Raw genomic sequence first — 18,914 nt, 5'->3', positions numbered from 1 at the left:
AGTGTAAATCAAACCAAGATGAAAATGAACATAATTCATGGCATTTGAAATCTTGCTCCAAGGTGAACTTGTCACGATTAAACACAATAATCACATCTAATCAATACCTCGCTTTTGTTTTTAAATAAACAACTTTTTCACCGCAACTTACAAATACACCAGAATGCAGGATATAAAGGGTTTACATTTCTTGATAGAGGTAATCGGAACCAAATTATTTGTGTTATGGTTACTGTGTCCGCTGGAGTACCACTAATGCTCCTTTCATTTGACTTTGTGTCCACATTGTTTTCTATTCTGCTAAAGTTAAAAGACTTTCTTTGACACTTTGGTGAAGTTATCGAAGTAATGAATCAAGAGACCTTCAAGGACCCCTGGGAGTTCCTGGAATACACTTGGAAATCGTTTGGGGATTTGTTTGTTCCCTTTGTAGCCACTAGATGTCATTCACACAAACAGACGTTTTATAGAAGCTGCTGATGGACTCATTAATGACACAGTCCGTTTTCATTTATGACATTTTACTCACAGTTAACCGCTTAACACGCATGCCATGTTCGTGAATATTGCTTTTTCCCATTGATCAATTAACACCACATTTGGAGGCGCGGTGCTTCGAGGGAAAAAACAGTCACTGGTTATGATCCGTGCGTCATCGGGTCCCCGGCAGTGCGTACTGCTTCTCCCTTGTCGTGTCTCAGACAGGAGCTGGAGGGTCACTAGAGCCACACCGATCAGCGATCAGCGCGTTAATTGAACACATAAACCGACCAATCCGTCGCGCCTCAACCCGGATGACCCCCGGAGTGACGCGTCTCTCCGGTGAGGGTGAGGAGGGGGCAGAAGCAGTGGAGGAGAGGCGCAGATCTGCAGGTGCTCTAGCGCTGTCGTAAAGCAGTAGAATCTGAGAGCATTAGAGCGATGCCAGGGGTAACGAAGTACAATTTAGTGGATGACGCGCACGATTTGAGGATCCCCATGCACAACGACGAGGTGTTTAAGCATGGGGTGTGCTTCGAGGCGAAGGTAGGGACCCTCTGCAACAAATACTTTATGAGTGACAACAATCAAAAGATGCTTGAGGTTAAATGATGACAATGCTGCTGTTACAGCAACCACTGAGCATTTTCCTTCATGAGCTTTTCAATAATTTGTAGTCTCTTTGTTGTTCTTAAATACTTTGGATTTATCTACTTTGCATGACTTTATAACGTCCGTGACTAAACCATCTTTGACCTTCCTTGCTAGTGTTGCCTATACCGATAACCTGATGAATGTAACATTCATTTTAATCATCCCTTTTGGATGAATGAAGGACATGTTAGTAACTGTTTTTACTTGGTCTTTTGAAGTACTGCAAATTTAAAATGTAAAGACTTTCAACAACTGAAGTGTTGCTGTTTGCAGGTTTTGATTATTCAAATAAGCGTTTGCTCTTTTTCTAAAAATGAAAATTACATAATTATCACAATTTGCTGAAGCCACAGATTCAGGTTACTTTTTGGGTAAGAAATTCCAGAATAATAAAATTATTAGTAATAATAGTTAGTATAATTAGTATTTAGACCATCAAAAATGAGAAGCTGATGATCTACTTTGGTATTTATTATGTCAAATTGACTGCATTAAAATTGAAGAAAAAACCCCCCCAAAAAACAACATAGAAATAGTTATACGCCAATCAAATAATCAATAATCTTTCTTATTGTAACAGCTGGAAATATTTACTCAGAAGGAGAATATCTCTAGAGAAGCACAATAAAGCTATCAAAATGATAATTGAAATAAACAATTTGATAGACTAGCCCTCCCAACCCATCATCAGCATTTAAACTTTTCTCTTGCACTTTGCAGTATATTGGCAGTCTGGAAGTGGGTCGCCCTGGCAGTCGGATGGAGATAGTCGCTGCGATGAGGAGGATCAGAGTAAGACACTTAACATATCTCTGAACTTGAACCCAGAGTCGATAATAGTCACACATTAACAGACAGCCGCTGATTGATATACTGATGGGGTGCACGCACAATTATCCATTCTCTATGTTTCTCTCATGTCTTCATCTCTCACCTTGTGCTCCCTGCATCCTTACTCCCACAAAATCCTCCCCACACATAAATCGCCAGTTCAGCGTAAAAGCACACACTGCAGATTCAGTGGGCTGTCAGCAGTGCTTTAAATCACAACAGAATTCATGGGACTGATTTTATGGCTGAGAGGAGATACAGCGCACAGGTTTTATGTGTACTATTAGTAAAACCAACTCACTCTGGAGCCTCCCTGCAGACCTGACAAGGAAACACAGCGCTGCCTTGTCATTACACATGACTGCAGTGTTACACACAGAGGCGCACAGGGAGGAGAGGATTTAGCTGCTTGTCAGCTGTTGAATCTAATCTAACAACCCAAGTTATTGTGTCGCTCAGAGGTCAGACACATCCCGAGTGACACCAAGAAAGAACTTAATCCTGATCCCTCGTGTTTGCTGCAGTGTAATGGCCATTTTATTGTGCCTGCAAAGATATATGCTGTATGTTTGAATTTTGTCTGACATGTCTCACAGGAATCTCTGACTGACTTTTTGTCATGAAAGCTCTTACAGTTTGAATGAATGACTTTCAATACAATAAGGGAAAACAGCCACAAAAAAAAAGTATCCCAAATACTTTTTTTGTCCATTCCTTAACACATTTAATTAAAGGTCTTCTGTTATGCAGGTCTTATCTAAAAGCAAAGTTTGCAAAGTGCGTGTCTGCAAACTTTTAAGGCAGAATAAACTGAAGGAGATAAGGAATAGGAGAAAAGACTGAAATACAATAAACATAATTATGTCCAATGTGGGCGAGATTTAACTTGATAACATAAAAGCAAGTCAGCAGGAGAGTGGGGTCTGTTTGTGAGCTCTGTTATGGCTCAGTAATGAAGAGTCTCTGCTTCTGGGGAGAGAGTCGCTCTCACTAAATATTCAAGAGGCACTGTGTCCTCAAAAGACTCACAGCTGCTTAGTTAGAGGAGTAAAGGTGAGCTGACGCAACCTGTAGAGCATGAGCTGTGCTCGGGGGAGATGAAGTAAGTTACTACGATGCCATTTGTGCTCCTTTCAAGGACTCTTTACAAGAAGTGGACAGCCAATTCAGAAGTGCTTCATCCCACACAGTTTGTAATTTCTAGCAAAGGGTGACTTTAATGGTTTCAAAAAGAAGTCCAATTGGAACAATGACCATACTTCTTGGTTGATTTATTACGGCAGTAGATGGTTCACTGATGATGTTCTCTATAGCGAGTTGCTAGTGTTCTTCACCACAGCATGGTGTTCATTATAGTTTATGGTACTACAAAGAGAACAATGACACTACAAGAGCTATCAAATGTATTGCAATGTATGACATCATACCATAGCAAGCATAGGCTGTATCACTTATCATACCACGAATACCAAATCAAATTATATCATTATATATCATCGTATTACTTGGGGGCAGCAGTAGCTGTGATGTAAGGACTGCTTTGTTCACGTCTTTTATTCGGTCCATGTCAGCACTTCATTGCCCTCTGAGAGCAGTATGTGTGGGGATGAATGGTCCTGTTGTCTTACTCTGATTTAGCTTGAGTACTACGCAGATAATAAGGGTTGTGTCGTTCACCTGAGCCTCTTCATGCCTGAATGCGTTCTTAAGAAAATTGCAACACAACAAGACCAGCCAGATAAAAGAATATGACAATGGAAAAGGTGGGTGCTTTTCACAAGTCACAGCTCCAAAGTCATTAACATTAAAATCCCCAGATAATTGCCTTGTTGGCAGCAATGATCCTTATTCTTCACGTTATTAATTTTTTTCTTTCTGAAATGTCAACAGAGGAGTGAGAAGACAGTTCCAATCATGCAGAAAATAAAAGACAGCGCCAGGTTGTTATTTTAACACAAAGTAAAGAATAGATGTCAGAGAATATCTGAGTCTGTCAAGCAAGGAGAAGACTAGTGATTTTAGAGAACTTCATCCGATCAATTAATCATCTGATGTTAGACTGTGTGTTTTCAAAGCCAGACGTGTTATTTCACATAGATTCTGGGGGTTGTTAGATGTCTGAGCCCTGGTATTTGGAGTGTGAGCCTGCAGTGGAGGCAGGGTACAGGCTCTTAATCATGGAGAGGGATGAAAGTGTCCCGCACATGTCTGCCTCCCTGTGGGACGCCTGCCTTTGAACGCTTCAACAGCTCCCAGAAACAGAAACCGACAGTTTTCTCAGTGTTTACTCAATCTCAGATGTCCCCTAAGGAGAGGATAGTCAAAAATATCTCCATATCTAAATGAGCCTTTCTCTCTTTGGCAGAATATAATCTGTCCTATGTTAAGAGCTCCACCTCCAAAGACGTCAGTGATATTCGGTGCTTTTCACACTGCTGCACAATAATCAATTTAGTCTGAATGTACTGAGTTTTAATTGAATTTCTCTGCCATCCTTGAATGATTATTTAAAGGGATACTTCACCTGTTGAAAAATGAATCTGTGTTGAAATTGGGTCATGTATGTCGTAGAAATGTGAAATACATTTCGAAGATGGTGCCTTCATGACTGAGAAAAGGCAGAAAGTGTATTCTTGACTGATGTGGATGAAAAACAACAACTCTCAGAATGCACAGCACCGCAAGCCACTCCCAATGAAGCTAAAGGCTCTATTACAGTCTATGTCTACAACACATACTGTACGGCCGTTTCCTCAACTGATTCTGAGATTTCTTCCAGAAGGAATTGGCATCTTAGAAATTCCTGCCAGCGAACAGACTCATTGTCTGTGTTCATAGGCAACCAGTGAGAGCACCGACACCACCAGTCCGCCCCAGCTCCAGCTTGTGCCGCAGCAGCAGAGGCACAAGACCTGGCTGTCGGCAGCAGCCGCTCCGTTTCTTCATCAACCTCAACTGCTCCTCGCCTTATTGTGGCTCGTAGAGATCAAACATCTGATTAGACAGTGAGGTCCCGCCCACTGATCTGTGATAGGTCTGTAGCTTCAGTGAGTTTAAAGCAGCCTCCAATGACACAAAATGAAAATCTTTGCGTCATTGGAGGATCCCTTTGAGAAAAGAAATACGCATTCCTGTCTCAAAGGAAAATGAAGGCAGGAAGAACGAACATTCAAAAATACTATCAGGTTTCATATGATACAAAGTTTAATGTAAATAGCTAAAGTATCCCTTTAAGTGTGTTTTTTTCCTTCACAGTATGAATTCAAACTGAAGAACATAAAGAAAAAGAAGGTCAACATTGTCGTTTCAACCGATTTTGTCAAAGTCCTTTTGCGCAAAAAGAGGAAGGTGAGTCCTTTTGCGTAAAATATTTTGTACAAATTTTTTTGTCTTTTACCTTTTTGTCACTTTCAACCCATATGTTTCTGTGTGGTTACAGAGAAAAGGCTGGTCATGGGATGACAATACTGTCTTGGTGACACAAGATCCCATTTACAGGTAGGGCCTCTAACTTGAATTCAGTCCAACACTTGGTAAAATGGTAAAAATGCTTTCCAAAGCTCAGCTCAGTTGTCTTCATTTCAACAGGATCTTCTATGTCTCACATGATGCCCAGGACCTAAAGATCTTCAGCTACATAGCGAGAGAGGGACAGAGCAACATTTTCCGTTGCAATGTTTTCAAGTCAAAGAGAAAAGTAGGTTTGATTCCTGAAGACATTAATTGCTCTAAATTAACTCTGGTTATATTTCATATTTGTGTTATTCTTCTCAAACTACACGAAAGAAGACAAAAACAGTCCACTGATTGATCAGTATTTTTAAGTCAAATAACCAATAAACCTAAAACGGTCATAGTTTTAAGAACGCATTAATGTGTGCCGTGTCAATCCCACAAAACACAAAAATAGTTTAAAAATGAATGTGTGAAAATGATAGAATTGGTAGAAAGGTGCAAAACTGACAGACGTGTTGTTTGTTTAGCGCAGTAAACAAATGTTGTTTACATGACTAAAGCCAGAATATCCCCTGCTAGCTTCTCTATGTAGACTGCAAACAATTATGAACCCACAGACCGTCAGTCATTGCTTATAGCGCCATGCTCTTTTCATAGCTTTGAATGATGACATTATGCCAATTCTCTATGTGATTTATTGCCTGTTAGACATCAAACAGGACTAATTAATGGGGGAGTCAGAGCTGCTGTCTGTGTTGTGGTAAAATTCTCCAAATATCTGCATATAAAGCAGAGAGGATTTCTTCCTCCCTGACAAAGACAGAGCATCAGTGAGGTTGACTCCCGTCCCTTCACCATGGAGACCAGGCTGACGGTGACTTAGTGAAGCTGAATACTAATCATCGTGGTGGGGCATGAAAGGAAGAGGGGCTTTTTTCACTCAGCACACAAGACATTTTTGCCACAGCAAAATGAACTCCATCATATTTTCAGTGACACGGCCAGTGGAGCCTCAGTCCGTCCCCGAGGCCGCAGAGTCTTATCAGAACCGTGCAGACGAGGCACGTGTGCTGAGTAGGAGGAGATGGATCAGCTGATAAGAGGAGATTTGATTTATTTTCATCTTAGCGTGTTGCAGATCAGCAGGGCTAAGATGTCAGCTCAGTATGACAACAATGCTCTTTGTGTTTGACCTAAAAAAAAGGGAAATTACACCTTGTGTTGAATGATCCATTACAAAAATGTATTCCTGCATGTTTTCTTAACTTAATCACTCAGTTAAACTACTTTCAAGCTTCCCTTACGTCGGCATATTACCTGAATGTCTTGAGGCAGTTCGATTTTCCAGAGGCTGATGACAATAGAGTTCTTTCAACACTGCCTCTGGCACTACTCACCACAGAAAGTATTTTTTTAAATGATTCTATAGTATGGTAAGATTGAAGAAGGACATGGTGGATAAAGGTAATTCCACAGGATCAGGATGTTGCCACTGGACTGTGTAGTTGGGCTTTAGGGCTTTAGGGGGGGGGTCCTTCAATCGATAAAGGAAGCTTCTGTGTCAAACACTGACTTTTCTTTTCCCATGGTTAAGCTAAAATAAAATGCTGATACACACATTTAATTGCTTTCAGACCAATCAATACAGAACAACACAACATATTTAACAAGGCCTCACCTCGATTTTGTAAACAATAAAAGAGAATTAGCTAACTATAGTATGCAAAACATAGTGAATGTTGTACTTTATGTGTTTACAGTCTGACCTTACAAAGAGGAATTTTTTTTCTTGATTAGATGAAGAAAGATTGATTGTTAGCTTACAAATACAAATTATCTTAAGAGAAGCAATAGCGTAACACTGTCTTAAGCTTGAAAAAGGTTAGCAGATGATACCAAACACTCTTATCCAAGGTTTTAAAAAACCCTTTGTCCTCTCATTTAAACCATACATAAGACAGCATTTGATCGATGTTACACTTCTTTTGTCTGGTCTGATGATCACATTTTGGTGAAACATCACAGGATTGGTTCACATTATAGCTAAAAGTTCAATCTTGGGTTCCAGCAGGACTCTGAAGTCAGCGTCCATGGGGGCATGTCCTCTTTCGTTTAGCTCATCCTTATCCCTCGGCTGACCGCTGTTAACAGCAAGATGATATTACTTTCTCTATGTTACCACAGCAGTTATCTCTGCGTCTGATATTATTATAGTATTTGTGATGTGTTGAAAGTAGAGGCTATAGGTCTCATTTGCTGTTTGCATGAGATGACAGGGGTCCTGATAAATACTCTATTTCTCTATACTCTATTATATCACTATTTGGCTATTTGAGAATGAGAACAGGTTGTAAGACAACATTGTTTTTCTGGACACTGAATAGATGAAAACAACCTTTTTTAAATAATTTGTGAGCTCAAGAGGAGCATTTAGTCAGATTTTATTTCCAGTGAATAGAGCCAGGTTAGCTGTCGCAAGGCTACATATTCAGCAAACAGACATGAGACATCAATCACTTCATCTGACTCCATGGACACCCTAGATTATGCATTCCTTTAAACTTTAATGAAGGTGTTTTTTTTCTGTTTTGTTTCTGTTTATATCTTACATACTGTGCATGAGTCACTCTTACTTTTTATTAAGTCGTTGTGATGCATCAGGATGTTGTGTGACTCATCATAAGAAAATGGACTCAATTCATTCCTTGAATACAAACAGGATTTAATCTTAAACTAAAAGGAATAAATGTGTTTTCTAAGAAAACAACTTTGTCTGACTTGGCCTTAGTTTTTTCATATTTTTATTAACACTAATGAAACTGTCCCTGCTTGATGATCTGATAATGCTGACACACCAGCTAAGCCTCCTGCAATCACAACAAACTTTATATCACCCTCTCTGCCATCAAAGTTACTCGCCTCTGAAATTGACCAATCCATCACTATGACAGCAAAATGTATGCATGGCAGATAGACAAGGACACGAAGCTCTGTGCTCGTAATATTGTCTGACTTTTATTAGTCTCTGTCTTGCCTGCTTTCCTGCTACTGGTGTGAATATTTCCCATCATATCCCTCTTAACCTGCAGACAAATACTTACAAACTCCTTCATCTATCCCTTGTTCTTCCTCTGGCGCCTCATTTTCTCCCCTGCTGTCACTCCTCCTTTTTGCATCCTTCCTTACTGTGTTCCTGCCTCAGCTTCCCTAGCCCCAGCTCTCATAACCACAACATACACACACACTTTTTTTATGTCCTCCTTATAGTCACAGGCCATGAGGATCGTGCGAACAGTGGGTCAGGCGTTTGATGTTTGTCACCAGCTAACTCAGCAGCAGAAAAGCGACGACCAGGAGGATGAGGAGGGGAAAGCAGAGGAGTCAGAGGCAGTGCCAGGTGACCTAAACACACACTTGCATACACATTCAAAATTAAACAAACAAATCCTGTCTGTCCTGCCCTCTGCCTCTGTGACTGCCCTTCCTGCACTCCTTCTGTCACACACATAATCTAATTTCTTCCTTTCAAACAGGGACAACAAAACTTGCCTTGCCTCGTCCTCTCTCATTTTGTTTTCTCTCTCACAAACAGAAATGCCTTTAGTAAAAAAAAACATAAGCAACCTTGCACAGATCTCCTAGAAAATATTTCATCATCCACCATCATGTTTTTTTGCTGCAGCTTAGCAGGCTGCAGCTGCAGATGCGTTTTGGCTTGAGCCATTGATCAGTGTGTTGCGGACTTGTGCCAGCTCTTTGCCTGCCGCTGCTGTCACTGCCTCAAATATGCTGCAAACTATGACGCTTAAAGTAAAACTGCATGAAAATTCCTATTTATCTGGTCTCTCTACAGCAAAGAAAAGGTTTGCATTGTCAGAGGAGACTGACCTTGAAGCCACTACAGAGGAGAGCATAGAGTGCGTCTCTTCATCAGATCCAGAGAAGAGCAAAAAAGACGAGGCCATTGGTATACATCGTAAGGTAGAGTATAGAAAATGCCCTTGAACATTTCAGTGTGCTGTCAGAAACACAGATGGGTTGTAAAGCCTGCAGAGAAGAAGCAACCACTGCAAAGTGTAATTTATGGATGCCTGTGGCTTCAATGTGTATTACACTGCAACTACAAAATAGGGCTACAACCGCTACATTTTTGCTGTTAAGTAAATGTCTCCCTTATTAATCAGTTCATCATTTGTCTTCAACAGTACCGGTACTCTCAATGCTATCCTTCACACATTCAATGTTCAAAATCCAAAAACATACATTTACTGGGAATATTTAAAAAAAAGCTATGGGGTGGGTGAATTGATGTTTAAAGCCGTAAATTAAACCTCAGTAAGATTCATAGAAGACGGAAAACAAGCTGTTTATGATGTGTTATGTTTTCTAGTAATTAATTTGGGTGCAACAGGATTTTGTAACAACAAAGAATAACAAAAAATATTGCAACAGTAAGTGATTTAATATTCTTGGTTATAGAACATAGTGTACATGTATTAAAACTAAAATTAAAACTAGCAGTCACCACAGAAAGCAAAGTGGGTTTACAAAATACTCAACTGTGAGCAGAAATGTTACTGTAAGCAGTTCTTGAGTTACTATGGAAACAGCATGACTACTTCCTGGCAACTTTTTGCTAATGTTGACCCGAGGCACAAACGCACAACACATGTCAAAAGTAGCTTTTTTAAGTTCATCGTGTTTACTTACAGATTTAATGGAGTTCGCCAGACTATCCCTGTCTATGTCGTCCCAATAGACTGGAATAGGGATTACTTATTTTTGTAGGCCAACTCGGAAGTAATTACGCTTGTGGTTCCTACGAGAATTTTCCTTTGTGATTTTTTCATTGAATTTTGCATCATTGCAGAAAATAAGCTCTGTGTCAAACGCACATTTCTGATGTGTAGCTGTTTTGTTCAGCTGGAAAAAAAACTTCAGATAAATAAATAGAAAACTTTTTATTAAAAAATAAATAAATAAATAAATGTTCTAACTAAACTCCTTAAGATCCATCCTTTACTGCAAAAACAAATAAACATGTCTTTGAAGAAAATCAGAAAATAAACAGGATGTACTTTGGCAAAGCAAGTTTTACATTCATTTATGAAGTATTGAAAAACTCAAAAATGCCCTGTGATTTTTGCGGCTCTCAGCTCATACAGGGTTATGATGAAAGTTTGGCATCATGTGGAGTCAAGTGCAGATCAGAAAAAAGTTCAGCAAGCAGCCATGTTCTTTAGGCTTGTTTATGAAGAAAATGTTCCAGGAACCTCTTCAATATTGATGTGATCATGGTTTATTAATGCAAACATATCTTGGTTCTCTATGCTCTACTAATCCTGAGATGTCAAACAAGCAGCCATCTAATATTTGTCGGCTTAGTCTCTGTGGTACTCTGTCAGCTGACTCAAGATAACCAGTGCTGTACCAACATATTTTGGTCTGGAGGATATTAAATCAAATGAAATGGTTACCTGAAAGCATAACCTTTTCATATTTAATGCAATTGTTGCTGTCTGATTTCACATTTCATGTTCCACCATATACAGTTCTCTCCTCCCTCTCATCCATGTGAATTGAAGGTCAAGTGTCCTTCACAGTCCTGTTTTAATGAAAAAGAAGCACAACATATTGATCTCCCATCTCAGACATGACAGATAAGTCATGTCCTCTATGGCTGCTCATCTCTCACCAGCACTCCAACATAATTGTGACGGTCATAATTCTTGATAGTGGAACCATCTAGAACAGCAGCCCGTCTGATGGCTCTGTAGATCTATTTAAAGATATAGACTGAATTAAATTAGTATAACTGATGGTTCTCTGTATTTTGTAGCCAGCCAGAGGTTTCCTTTAACATAGAGTATAATGTACATTTTGGCAGATTTGGCTTGTGTTAAGCCAATTGCCAACTTATTTGAAAAAGACAGAATCCAATTTCAAAATACAACTCTTTATCTAAATAACTTTAAAACTGCTTTCATCCAAAGAATTACATTCACAATGGATCACAGACTGGATCTCACTTTTTTCAAGAAATTTTGTAAAAAGACACACCTAACCTATCACTCTTGCCTATCTTCTACATTTTTGCATCTTTATATTCCACGGCTTGATTGTAAGAGTCCCAGTTTCACTCGTTTAATAGATTCTCATCAGTTATTTTTGGCAAATAAAACAATGCTTCCTGCTGATGATTAAAGAGCAGACAAACAAGTGAACGGTAAAATAGCTTCATCTATTATCAGAGCTGGAGACTCAATTACAGCCAAAGGTAAACGTATGTCCTTTAACCCCCTGAAAGCCACCTCACTGTAAATATATTATTATGTAGATAAAGAAGGCAAAGACTTTAAAATTCTCATTTCCAGCATTGTGCTAAGGTATCAGCCATTTAAAATCAAACGTTGAGCTTCTTGCTCTTTCTTTTTTTCATTTATAATACAGCTCATCTGTTTCATGTGGAATTTTTTCTCAGATGCAGGAGGCAATACAATGTCCTACATCAACAGCAGCCTGAATAGAGAACCACCAGTCTCTTATTGATCTGCCTTTGGTGTGAAATAAAACACACCTTTATTCTTTTTAGTTATATGTCACATGGTGGAAATAGCATTGATCTCTCTTCCCCTCTCAGAAGCTCTCTCACCCTTTCTATACCTGTACTCCATTCAGCACAAAGGGAGTTATTTTTGGAAAATTTTCAAATCAAATAACTTAAAAAGTCATTTTGAATAATCTAGCTAAACAAGAGTGGTATAGTTGAAAATACCAATGATTTAATGCTTTATCACATATCTTCGAGAGTTTTCAGCAGTTATGATTATCGATTTTTCCATCAGAATCAAAGGATACAGTCCCCTATGATGTGCGACTTATGTTTTTCCTTTTCACTGTACTATTTTTTATTTCCCCTACCTCAACTTTTAAATATATCTTCTACAGCCAGGTGTTCCCTAACACTGACTTAACTTATGGTCTCTATCACCTGAAGTACTATGTAAGTAATTTTGAGCTTTGCTGCCAAGGGCAATAGAGGTTTTTCACTGCACATTTCAAAGATAATACAGTAATATAGGACCCTGTGCTTTGTTTATCCCTGGTATTCTTTGATTTTTTTTTTGGTGGGAAAATTATGACGTATTATGATGTGTTCATGTTGTACGATTAACACAAGACATTTCTGCATCAGGTGTCCAGTGACCCATCCCTCCTGCTGAGCTCCCCCGTCGCCAGGGCCTCTGTGGCGGGTCAGTCTGAAGCAGAGGCTCCTCTCGCTGAAGAGCACCAAGTCAAGCTCCTTAAGAAACAACTGCAGCAGCAGGAACAACAGGCACTGGCAGCTTCAGCACAGGTACTGATGGCATTTCTTTTTCTTTAGGAGTCATCTCTATGAGATCTTTTTGGTGTTTGCATTGAACTGGACTTATTTAAGTGCAACTATTAAAACTAAACACACCAACATGAATGCTCTTGTTAGAGCCATAGTCTGTGGTTATATGCTCTGTTGGATCCTGCTGCCGTAAATTGATACTGCTGTCATAAAAGCTAGAAGCTAACTGAAAAACGCAGCTAATTGTTGTGCAATTACCACGTGGTATAATAGGATAAGTAATCGTTAATCACAGCAGGACGAGGAGCCACAGTTTTTCTGAGCGTAGTTGTAGTAGTCGTCGTCGTCATTGTTGTTTTGATTTCAAGTTTTTCATGATGTACAGTCACCTGCTCTTTTCAAGAGGAATTGTCAGCATTTCAAACCTGCCTCATTTCATTTTTGGATTACTTGGACATTAGTCTTCAAAGCACGAGTCAGAAACCTTCCAGTTCTACAAGAAGTGGCAAAAGGATTTTTCAGCAAAATTGCCACAACAGCTCTTTTCAGGTCGCTCACATTTCCTGAACTGACAGAAATACGTCTTCCATTGTTGTGTTTTGGTCTATGTTGAATATCTTTTCTTCAAAAATAAATGCATGCCATCTTGAAACAGTCCCTCCAACTCTAAAACCACTACAGCTACTTCCTTTATAAAAAGTTATTATAAAAGTTTACCATTTTGAAGTAGATATTTCTTGTTGCCATAAAAAAAAAAAAAGATTCGGGGTGGACCATTTATTTTAACTGCTGAGAGATTTAATTTTGGGTATTGATTATTATATCATGGACTAAAAATTCCATAATTTTCTCTTCTGGCCAAAGTCAATACAAATAACCACATTAATATGCCCAAAAGGACATGTATGTCATCTAACCCGTTCATGTCTGAGATCACAATGAAGCCTTAAGCAATTTCCTGTCCAATACTTTCTTGAAGGTGAAAATCAGGGTGCTTTCACTTTATTCAGATAATATATTACTCTATATTTCTGACCTTAATTATCTGTCAAGTCTTGAAAAACTTGTTGGCAAACCATGCATATTGCAGCCAGTGATTGCTTTACATTTTACTTGATATTTTCCACTTCTCCTATCCTTTCTAAAAGAGGATATTAGTTGATTGGATGTGTTTATCAGTTTTCTTAATCAACCTAGAAAGAAATCTTACTTCTCTTTGTGGAAAAAATAAAGTCCATTAAAAGCTAAACACCCCAGGGGCCTTGTCAGCATGGTGGGCTTGGACTGCCAAACTTAGTTCTACTATTTGTTCGCAAATCTGAAAGATGTCCAATTGGATGGAAATCATAAGAAGGCAGCTGTAACTGACAGATTGATAACAAAGAGAAACACATGTAAGAATGCTTCATTTCTTGATTCTTTATTCACTTTCAGAGCTTGTTGCCAATGGTTTTTCTACAACTGTGACAATATTTTTTTGTAAAGTATTGGCAGCATTTCAGACAATCCTTTGAGCTCTGGGTAATATGTGTTACTGTTGTAAAGAAATAAGCATTTCTGCCTTCTTTAAACATATTATTTACCAGTGTTTGACTCAGTCATAGATTGTTCAGAATTTCAATAACTCCTTGGGACACTTCTTCAGATGCTCACAAATTTGCAGTCTCATGTCTTCAACACACCTCACAGCCTCCAGCCAACTACAGTCAATCTATAACATCTCCCATCAGGTGAAATATAGGTGACATATACAGTATACCCTTTACAGATGAGAGAAACTAATGAGAGAAACTGTGACATGTCTCATGACGTTTAAAGGGCAGTAGGAGTTTAAAGGGCAAGGGAGTCCTGCTTGAAAAAGAGGTTTTTCAAGGTTCAAGGTTCAAGGTTCTTTATTGTCAAATATGCTCCATGTTAACATACAGCACAGATGAAATTGCAATCCCCCCCCCCCCCCCCGGTGCAAACCTGCAGTGCATAAAAAGAGCACTAAAAAAAACTAGCAATACTATACAACAAATAACTTAACTAAAGACATTTGGACAACAAATAACGAACAACAGACAATAGACAGACAAGGGCACTTGTGAGTGTTCCACTATGAGGTAGAATGTGGATAAATTACAGTATTAGCAATATAAACAGAGTGCAGATTAAGTTACAAAGTTAAAAAGTGAGGTAGTGTGCAAATAGTGCAGCTATTTTTTTAATCTCAATGGGATTTTCCTGGATAAATAAAGGTTAAATAAATAAAGGAGGGAGACCAAAGGGAATAGAAATTCAGAGTGACTTTCGTGGTAGATAAAAGAGGGAAATGAACTCATATATATTTACAACAACCTATCCTAAATTGTCAGCATAGAAAAATAAATCATCAATCCTATATGTGCAACTATAGTCTGTAAATTACATGTGTTTAATATATCTCTTCACACTGTCAAATCAAACTGAGTGACTTGTGCCCTTAGAAAGCTACAGCAAGCATAGAGCAGTGAAACAGATTTTAATGAGGTGAAACAGTCAGTTTCACCTCATTAATCTGTGTCTACATTGAATGTAACTTCAGTAAAATCAGATCCTATTGTTTCCCTCTGGGGTTTTGATTGACATGTTCACACAATGGAAATAAAATTAAACCATCAGGTGCTTTTACAAGTGTGAGAGCTACAATTGTGTCTACAGTCCGTATGCAAATACTTTACATGTATGCTACTCTATGTGGCTGTGTGTATTTCTAACGTCACCATGCTCATGACAATACTTGTGATTTTAAATGCTGATGCGTCATAAAATCAGATCTTTTTTAATTTAATTAACGTGCGGTCTAACAGAAGGTGTTTTTATGGTCTTGTTTTTTTATTGTGGTGTCCACTCTGTATATGTTGATCCCTTCAGGTCCATGTACTGCAGGAGCAGCTGTCAGTAGAGGTGTGTGCGCGGACTGAAGCTCAGGCCAGAGTGCAGAGGCTCCTGCAGCAGAACACAGACCTGCTGCAGCACATCTCCCTGCTTGTTAAACAGATCCAGGAGCTGGAGCTCAAATCTGCTGGACAGTTATCATCTAGTGAGTGTAAACCTGTTTTTTTCTTAATGTACTATTCAGCTTTCCCTCTCATGTTTGTTTTTTATTTAGATTTGTTGCCTTTTTTGTTTTCTTCTCTGCTAGTTTCTGTCATCCAATCTCCTTTGATCTCTTTTGCCTTAATTCATTTTTCCATGACTGCTTCCTGTCAATATGGCTCCTTTTCTCATCCCTTTCTGGATAGCAATTTGTTATCTCATGGCATCCCTCTCACAGGATTCAGTTTGCTCTCGGCCCACCACCACCCCCCTGCTCCCTGCTTTTAGCCAGTGGCAATGTGCTGCCATAAAGTCATGAATTATCAAATCCTGTCAGCACAGACTTCACACCCAACTCCATTTAATCTTCTATGCTCTCCTCAAAACCTTTTTTTTTAATTCTCTGTGTTCATAGTGGGCTCCCAGGACAGTCTGCTGGAAATCACTTTCCGATCCAAACCACCCAGTGCAGCCTGTGACACCCTCACGTCTTCTTCTTCATCGGGTGCTTTAGCAGCTCAGTCCCTGCTTCAGATCAGCGACAGCGCCTGGGTCTCTGGACTCCCAGGACTCTGCTCTCCAGGGACCACAGTCACTGCCACCAGCCCTCTGGAATTAAGCGGCAGTGGAGTTCGATTCCAGTGTTTCCGCTTCTCCTCCCGGGGGACGGACAGCCAGGATACGAGCCAGGACACGGGGGAGACTCCCAGCGATGGTCCCGCAGATGAGAACTCGCCACTGGGGGAGCAGGTCCTGGGAGCCCTGGAGCTGCTCCGGTTCAGGGAGTCTGGGATCGGATCGGAGTACGAATCAAACACTGATGAGAGTGATGATCGGGACAGCTGGGGGCATGGGGAGGGGGCAGGGGCTGATGGTGCAGCTCGACTGTTTAGTGTGCTGAATGCAGAGATTCTGCCTGACTGCTTAGGGGATGAGATGGCTGTGTAGTGGTGCTAATAAAGCTACACATGCAGGATTGAATTTATGCACCAGCCCAATGGGAAATGGGTGTCATTCATAGGACTTTATTTCACATGCATTGTGACAACAGTTCGCCACATTGTCTGCTGTTATGAATTATTTGCAGCTTGTTCAGGACAGAGTTCTCACTAACCAATGAACCCAGTTTGGAATTTCGGGAACCAATATGATCAGGATGTTAAAATGAACTTAAAATGAACTTACACAGAATTAAAAAAAACCCTAAATCTAATTTGAATGATTTTTCTCTAATAATCTACCATCTATCAGCGATGATTGACAGACTAGCCAGCATAATGTAATGACAAATTCTCACAAACAATACAATTATTATTATATTATTAGGAGCCTTTTTCAGCCACTATTACAACAGTGTTAAACAAAGCTTGTTCTTGTTGCATATTAATTTAAATATGATTAATATGAATAAATTCAATATGAAAGCAATGCTAACAGCTTCTTGGTGCTGAGCTAGATGCCTATGTCATTACATGCTTACATGCTTTGTAATGTTTACCATGTTCAGTTTCTTACAGTAGCTCAGTGTGTTAATATGCTATTTATACTAATTAACATGAAAAGTATGGTTGATAGGAATGTGTTTGGTTTTGGTGCTAAATTAAAGTAAGACGCAAAAAAAGTGAAGGGAAAAAAAACGTTTAAACTGAAACTGAGTATTCAAACATCAAATCGATTACTCCCAGATGCATCACTGGCGATTATTTTTCGGACCCTAGACCTTCTGATAGTACAAACACTGTGGTGTTTGAGGCTCTGTCTGATCTCTGCTGTTGGTATGTGTGTTACAATCTGTGTGTGTAATGATTGTTGTACTTTGGTGCAATCACCAATCAGTGGGCTTATTACATCGTGGTTACATCTTTGTTTATGGATTTGTGACACACTGGGCATGGACATAGTCATTTGTTGCTGTTTTCTATTGAAAATCTCTTAAGTCTGGATATGCTTACACATTTTGGAGTGTGAAATTGTTTAATGTGCTTGTTATGACAGCTGATCTGAAATTACACATGGGTTTAAAAATCAACCTGTATCTCTCATATTTGATCTATTCACAACATTGTTCATTAATTGATCAACTTAATATAATAATAACAATAATAACAATAATAATAATAATAAACTGCAGCAGCACCTGTAACTGGTTACTGGCTGCTGCAGTGTGTTTTATAAAAATGTAGCCCCCAGGAACTGATAGTTGATTAGATGATGTTGTACTGTGGTGACAGCAAATGCTGTGCTACTGTTGCACTTCCATTCGTGATTGTTTCCAAAAGTGTGAAATCAGACTAAGATGGTGGCCTATAAAACTTCCAGACACACTTCATATTCTTCTAGCCGGCTGTAACTCGAGCTCCACCTCACTGACAGAAAGTCAGCACTTTGAATCACTGAACCTGGGACGTGTCTTTGAGCTCTTTCCAAAATCGATAAATCTCTTTCCTGGCGTTCCTCTCTACCTCTTTCTCTCCCTCCGCTCTTGTCTCTGAAGTCTGTCAACTCTTTCTCAGTGTATTTCCGCTCACAATCTGTCTGCTGTATCCATTTATCCACATCTTTCTATTAGTCGGTGGCATTTACCTCCAAAGATATTTATGTTGTTAACATAGGGTTGTCCTTCAATGTTTCCTCTTTATGCCCTTTCTGAAACACTTTCTGGTGTAATGATGCTTTCAGTAAATTTGGTGACTTACAAATTGCTGAGATGAACCTGTGCGTGATATAAAAATAAATATTTCTCTAATGTAACTTAAGCAGCTACAGTTCCTGGCCTGACCTGTTCAAAATGTTTTTCTTGTTAGTGTTTGTAATTGTTTGAAAAACTGGGGTGTGGGCCAGTCTTTCGTGAGGGTGACAGCTCTTAGAAATTCACCAGCTGTGGTCATTAAACAGGATCATCTCCCACAAAGCTCACTGTGTGTGCAGCCAGCAACAGCAGCTTAAAGTAACACTGCAGATAAGCTGGAAAATATAAAGAATATCAGTGATTACCCGCCTACAGCCAACCATGACCACAATCCTGCAGCTCCATTAGTGCAGTTGCTGCTGACACAGATAGTGGGCGGCCTTCAGGAGGTGGCCTCTACTTTCATTT

At 39.4% G+C, this 18,914-nt stretch overlaps 1 protein-coding gene across 1 annotated transcript; it reads left to right on the top strand.

The window, feature by feature from the left end:
* Positions 1-659: 659 nt before the first annotated feature.
* LOC306826949 (carboxyl-terminal PDZ ligand of neuronal nitric oxide synthase protein-like) lies at positions 660-18,626 on the top strand. Its single transcript, XM_079348532.1, has 10 exons — positions 660-1,026; positions 1,855-1,926; positions 5,221-5,313; positions 5,405-5,463; positions 5,554-5,662; positions 8,689-8,818; positions 9,275-9,402; positions 12,617-12,778; positions 15,653-15,821; positions 16,233-18,626. Exons 1-10 carry the CDS (start codon positions 922-924, stop codon positions 16,763-16,765), a joined length of 1,560 nt encoding a protein of 519 aa, XP_079204658.1. The 5' UTR covers positions 660-921; the 3' UTR covers positions 16,766-18,626.
* The last annotated feature ends 288 nt before the right edge of the window (positions 18,627-18,914 follow it).

Source organism: Symphodus melops (genome assembly GCF_947650265.1).
Source record: "Symphodus melops genome assembly, chromosome: 7".
Lineage (NCBI taxonomy): Eukaryota > Metazoa > Chordata > Actinopteri > Labriformes > Labridae > Symphodus > Symphodus melops.
This window is presented reverse-complemented; position numbering and strand designations above follow the sequence as displayed.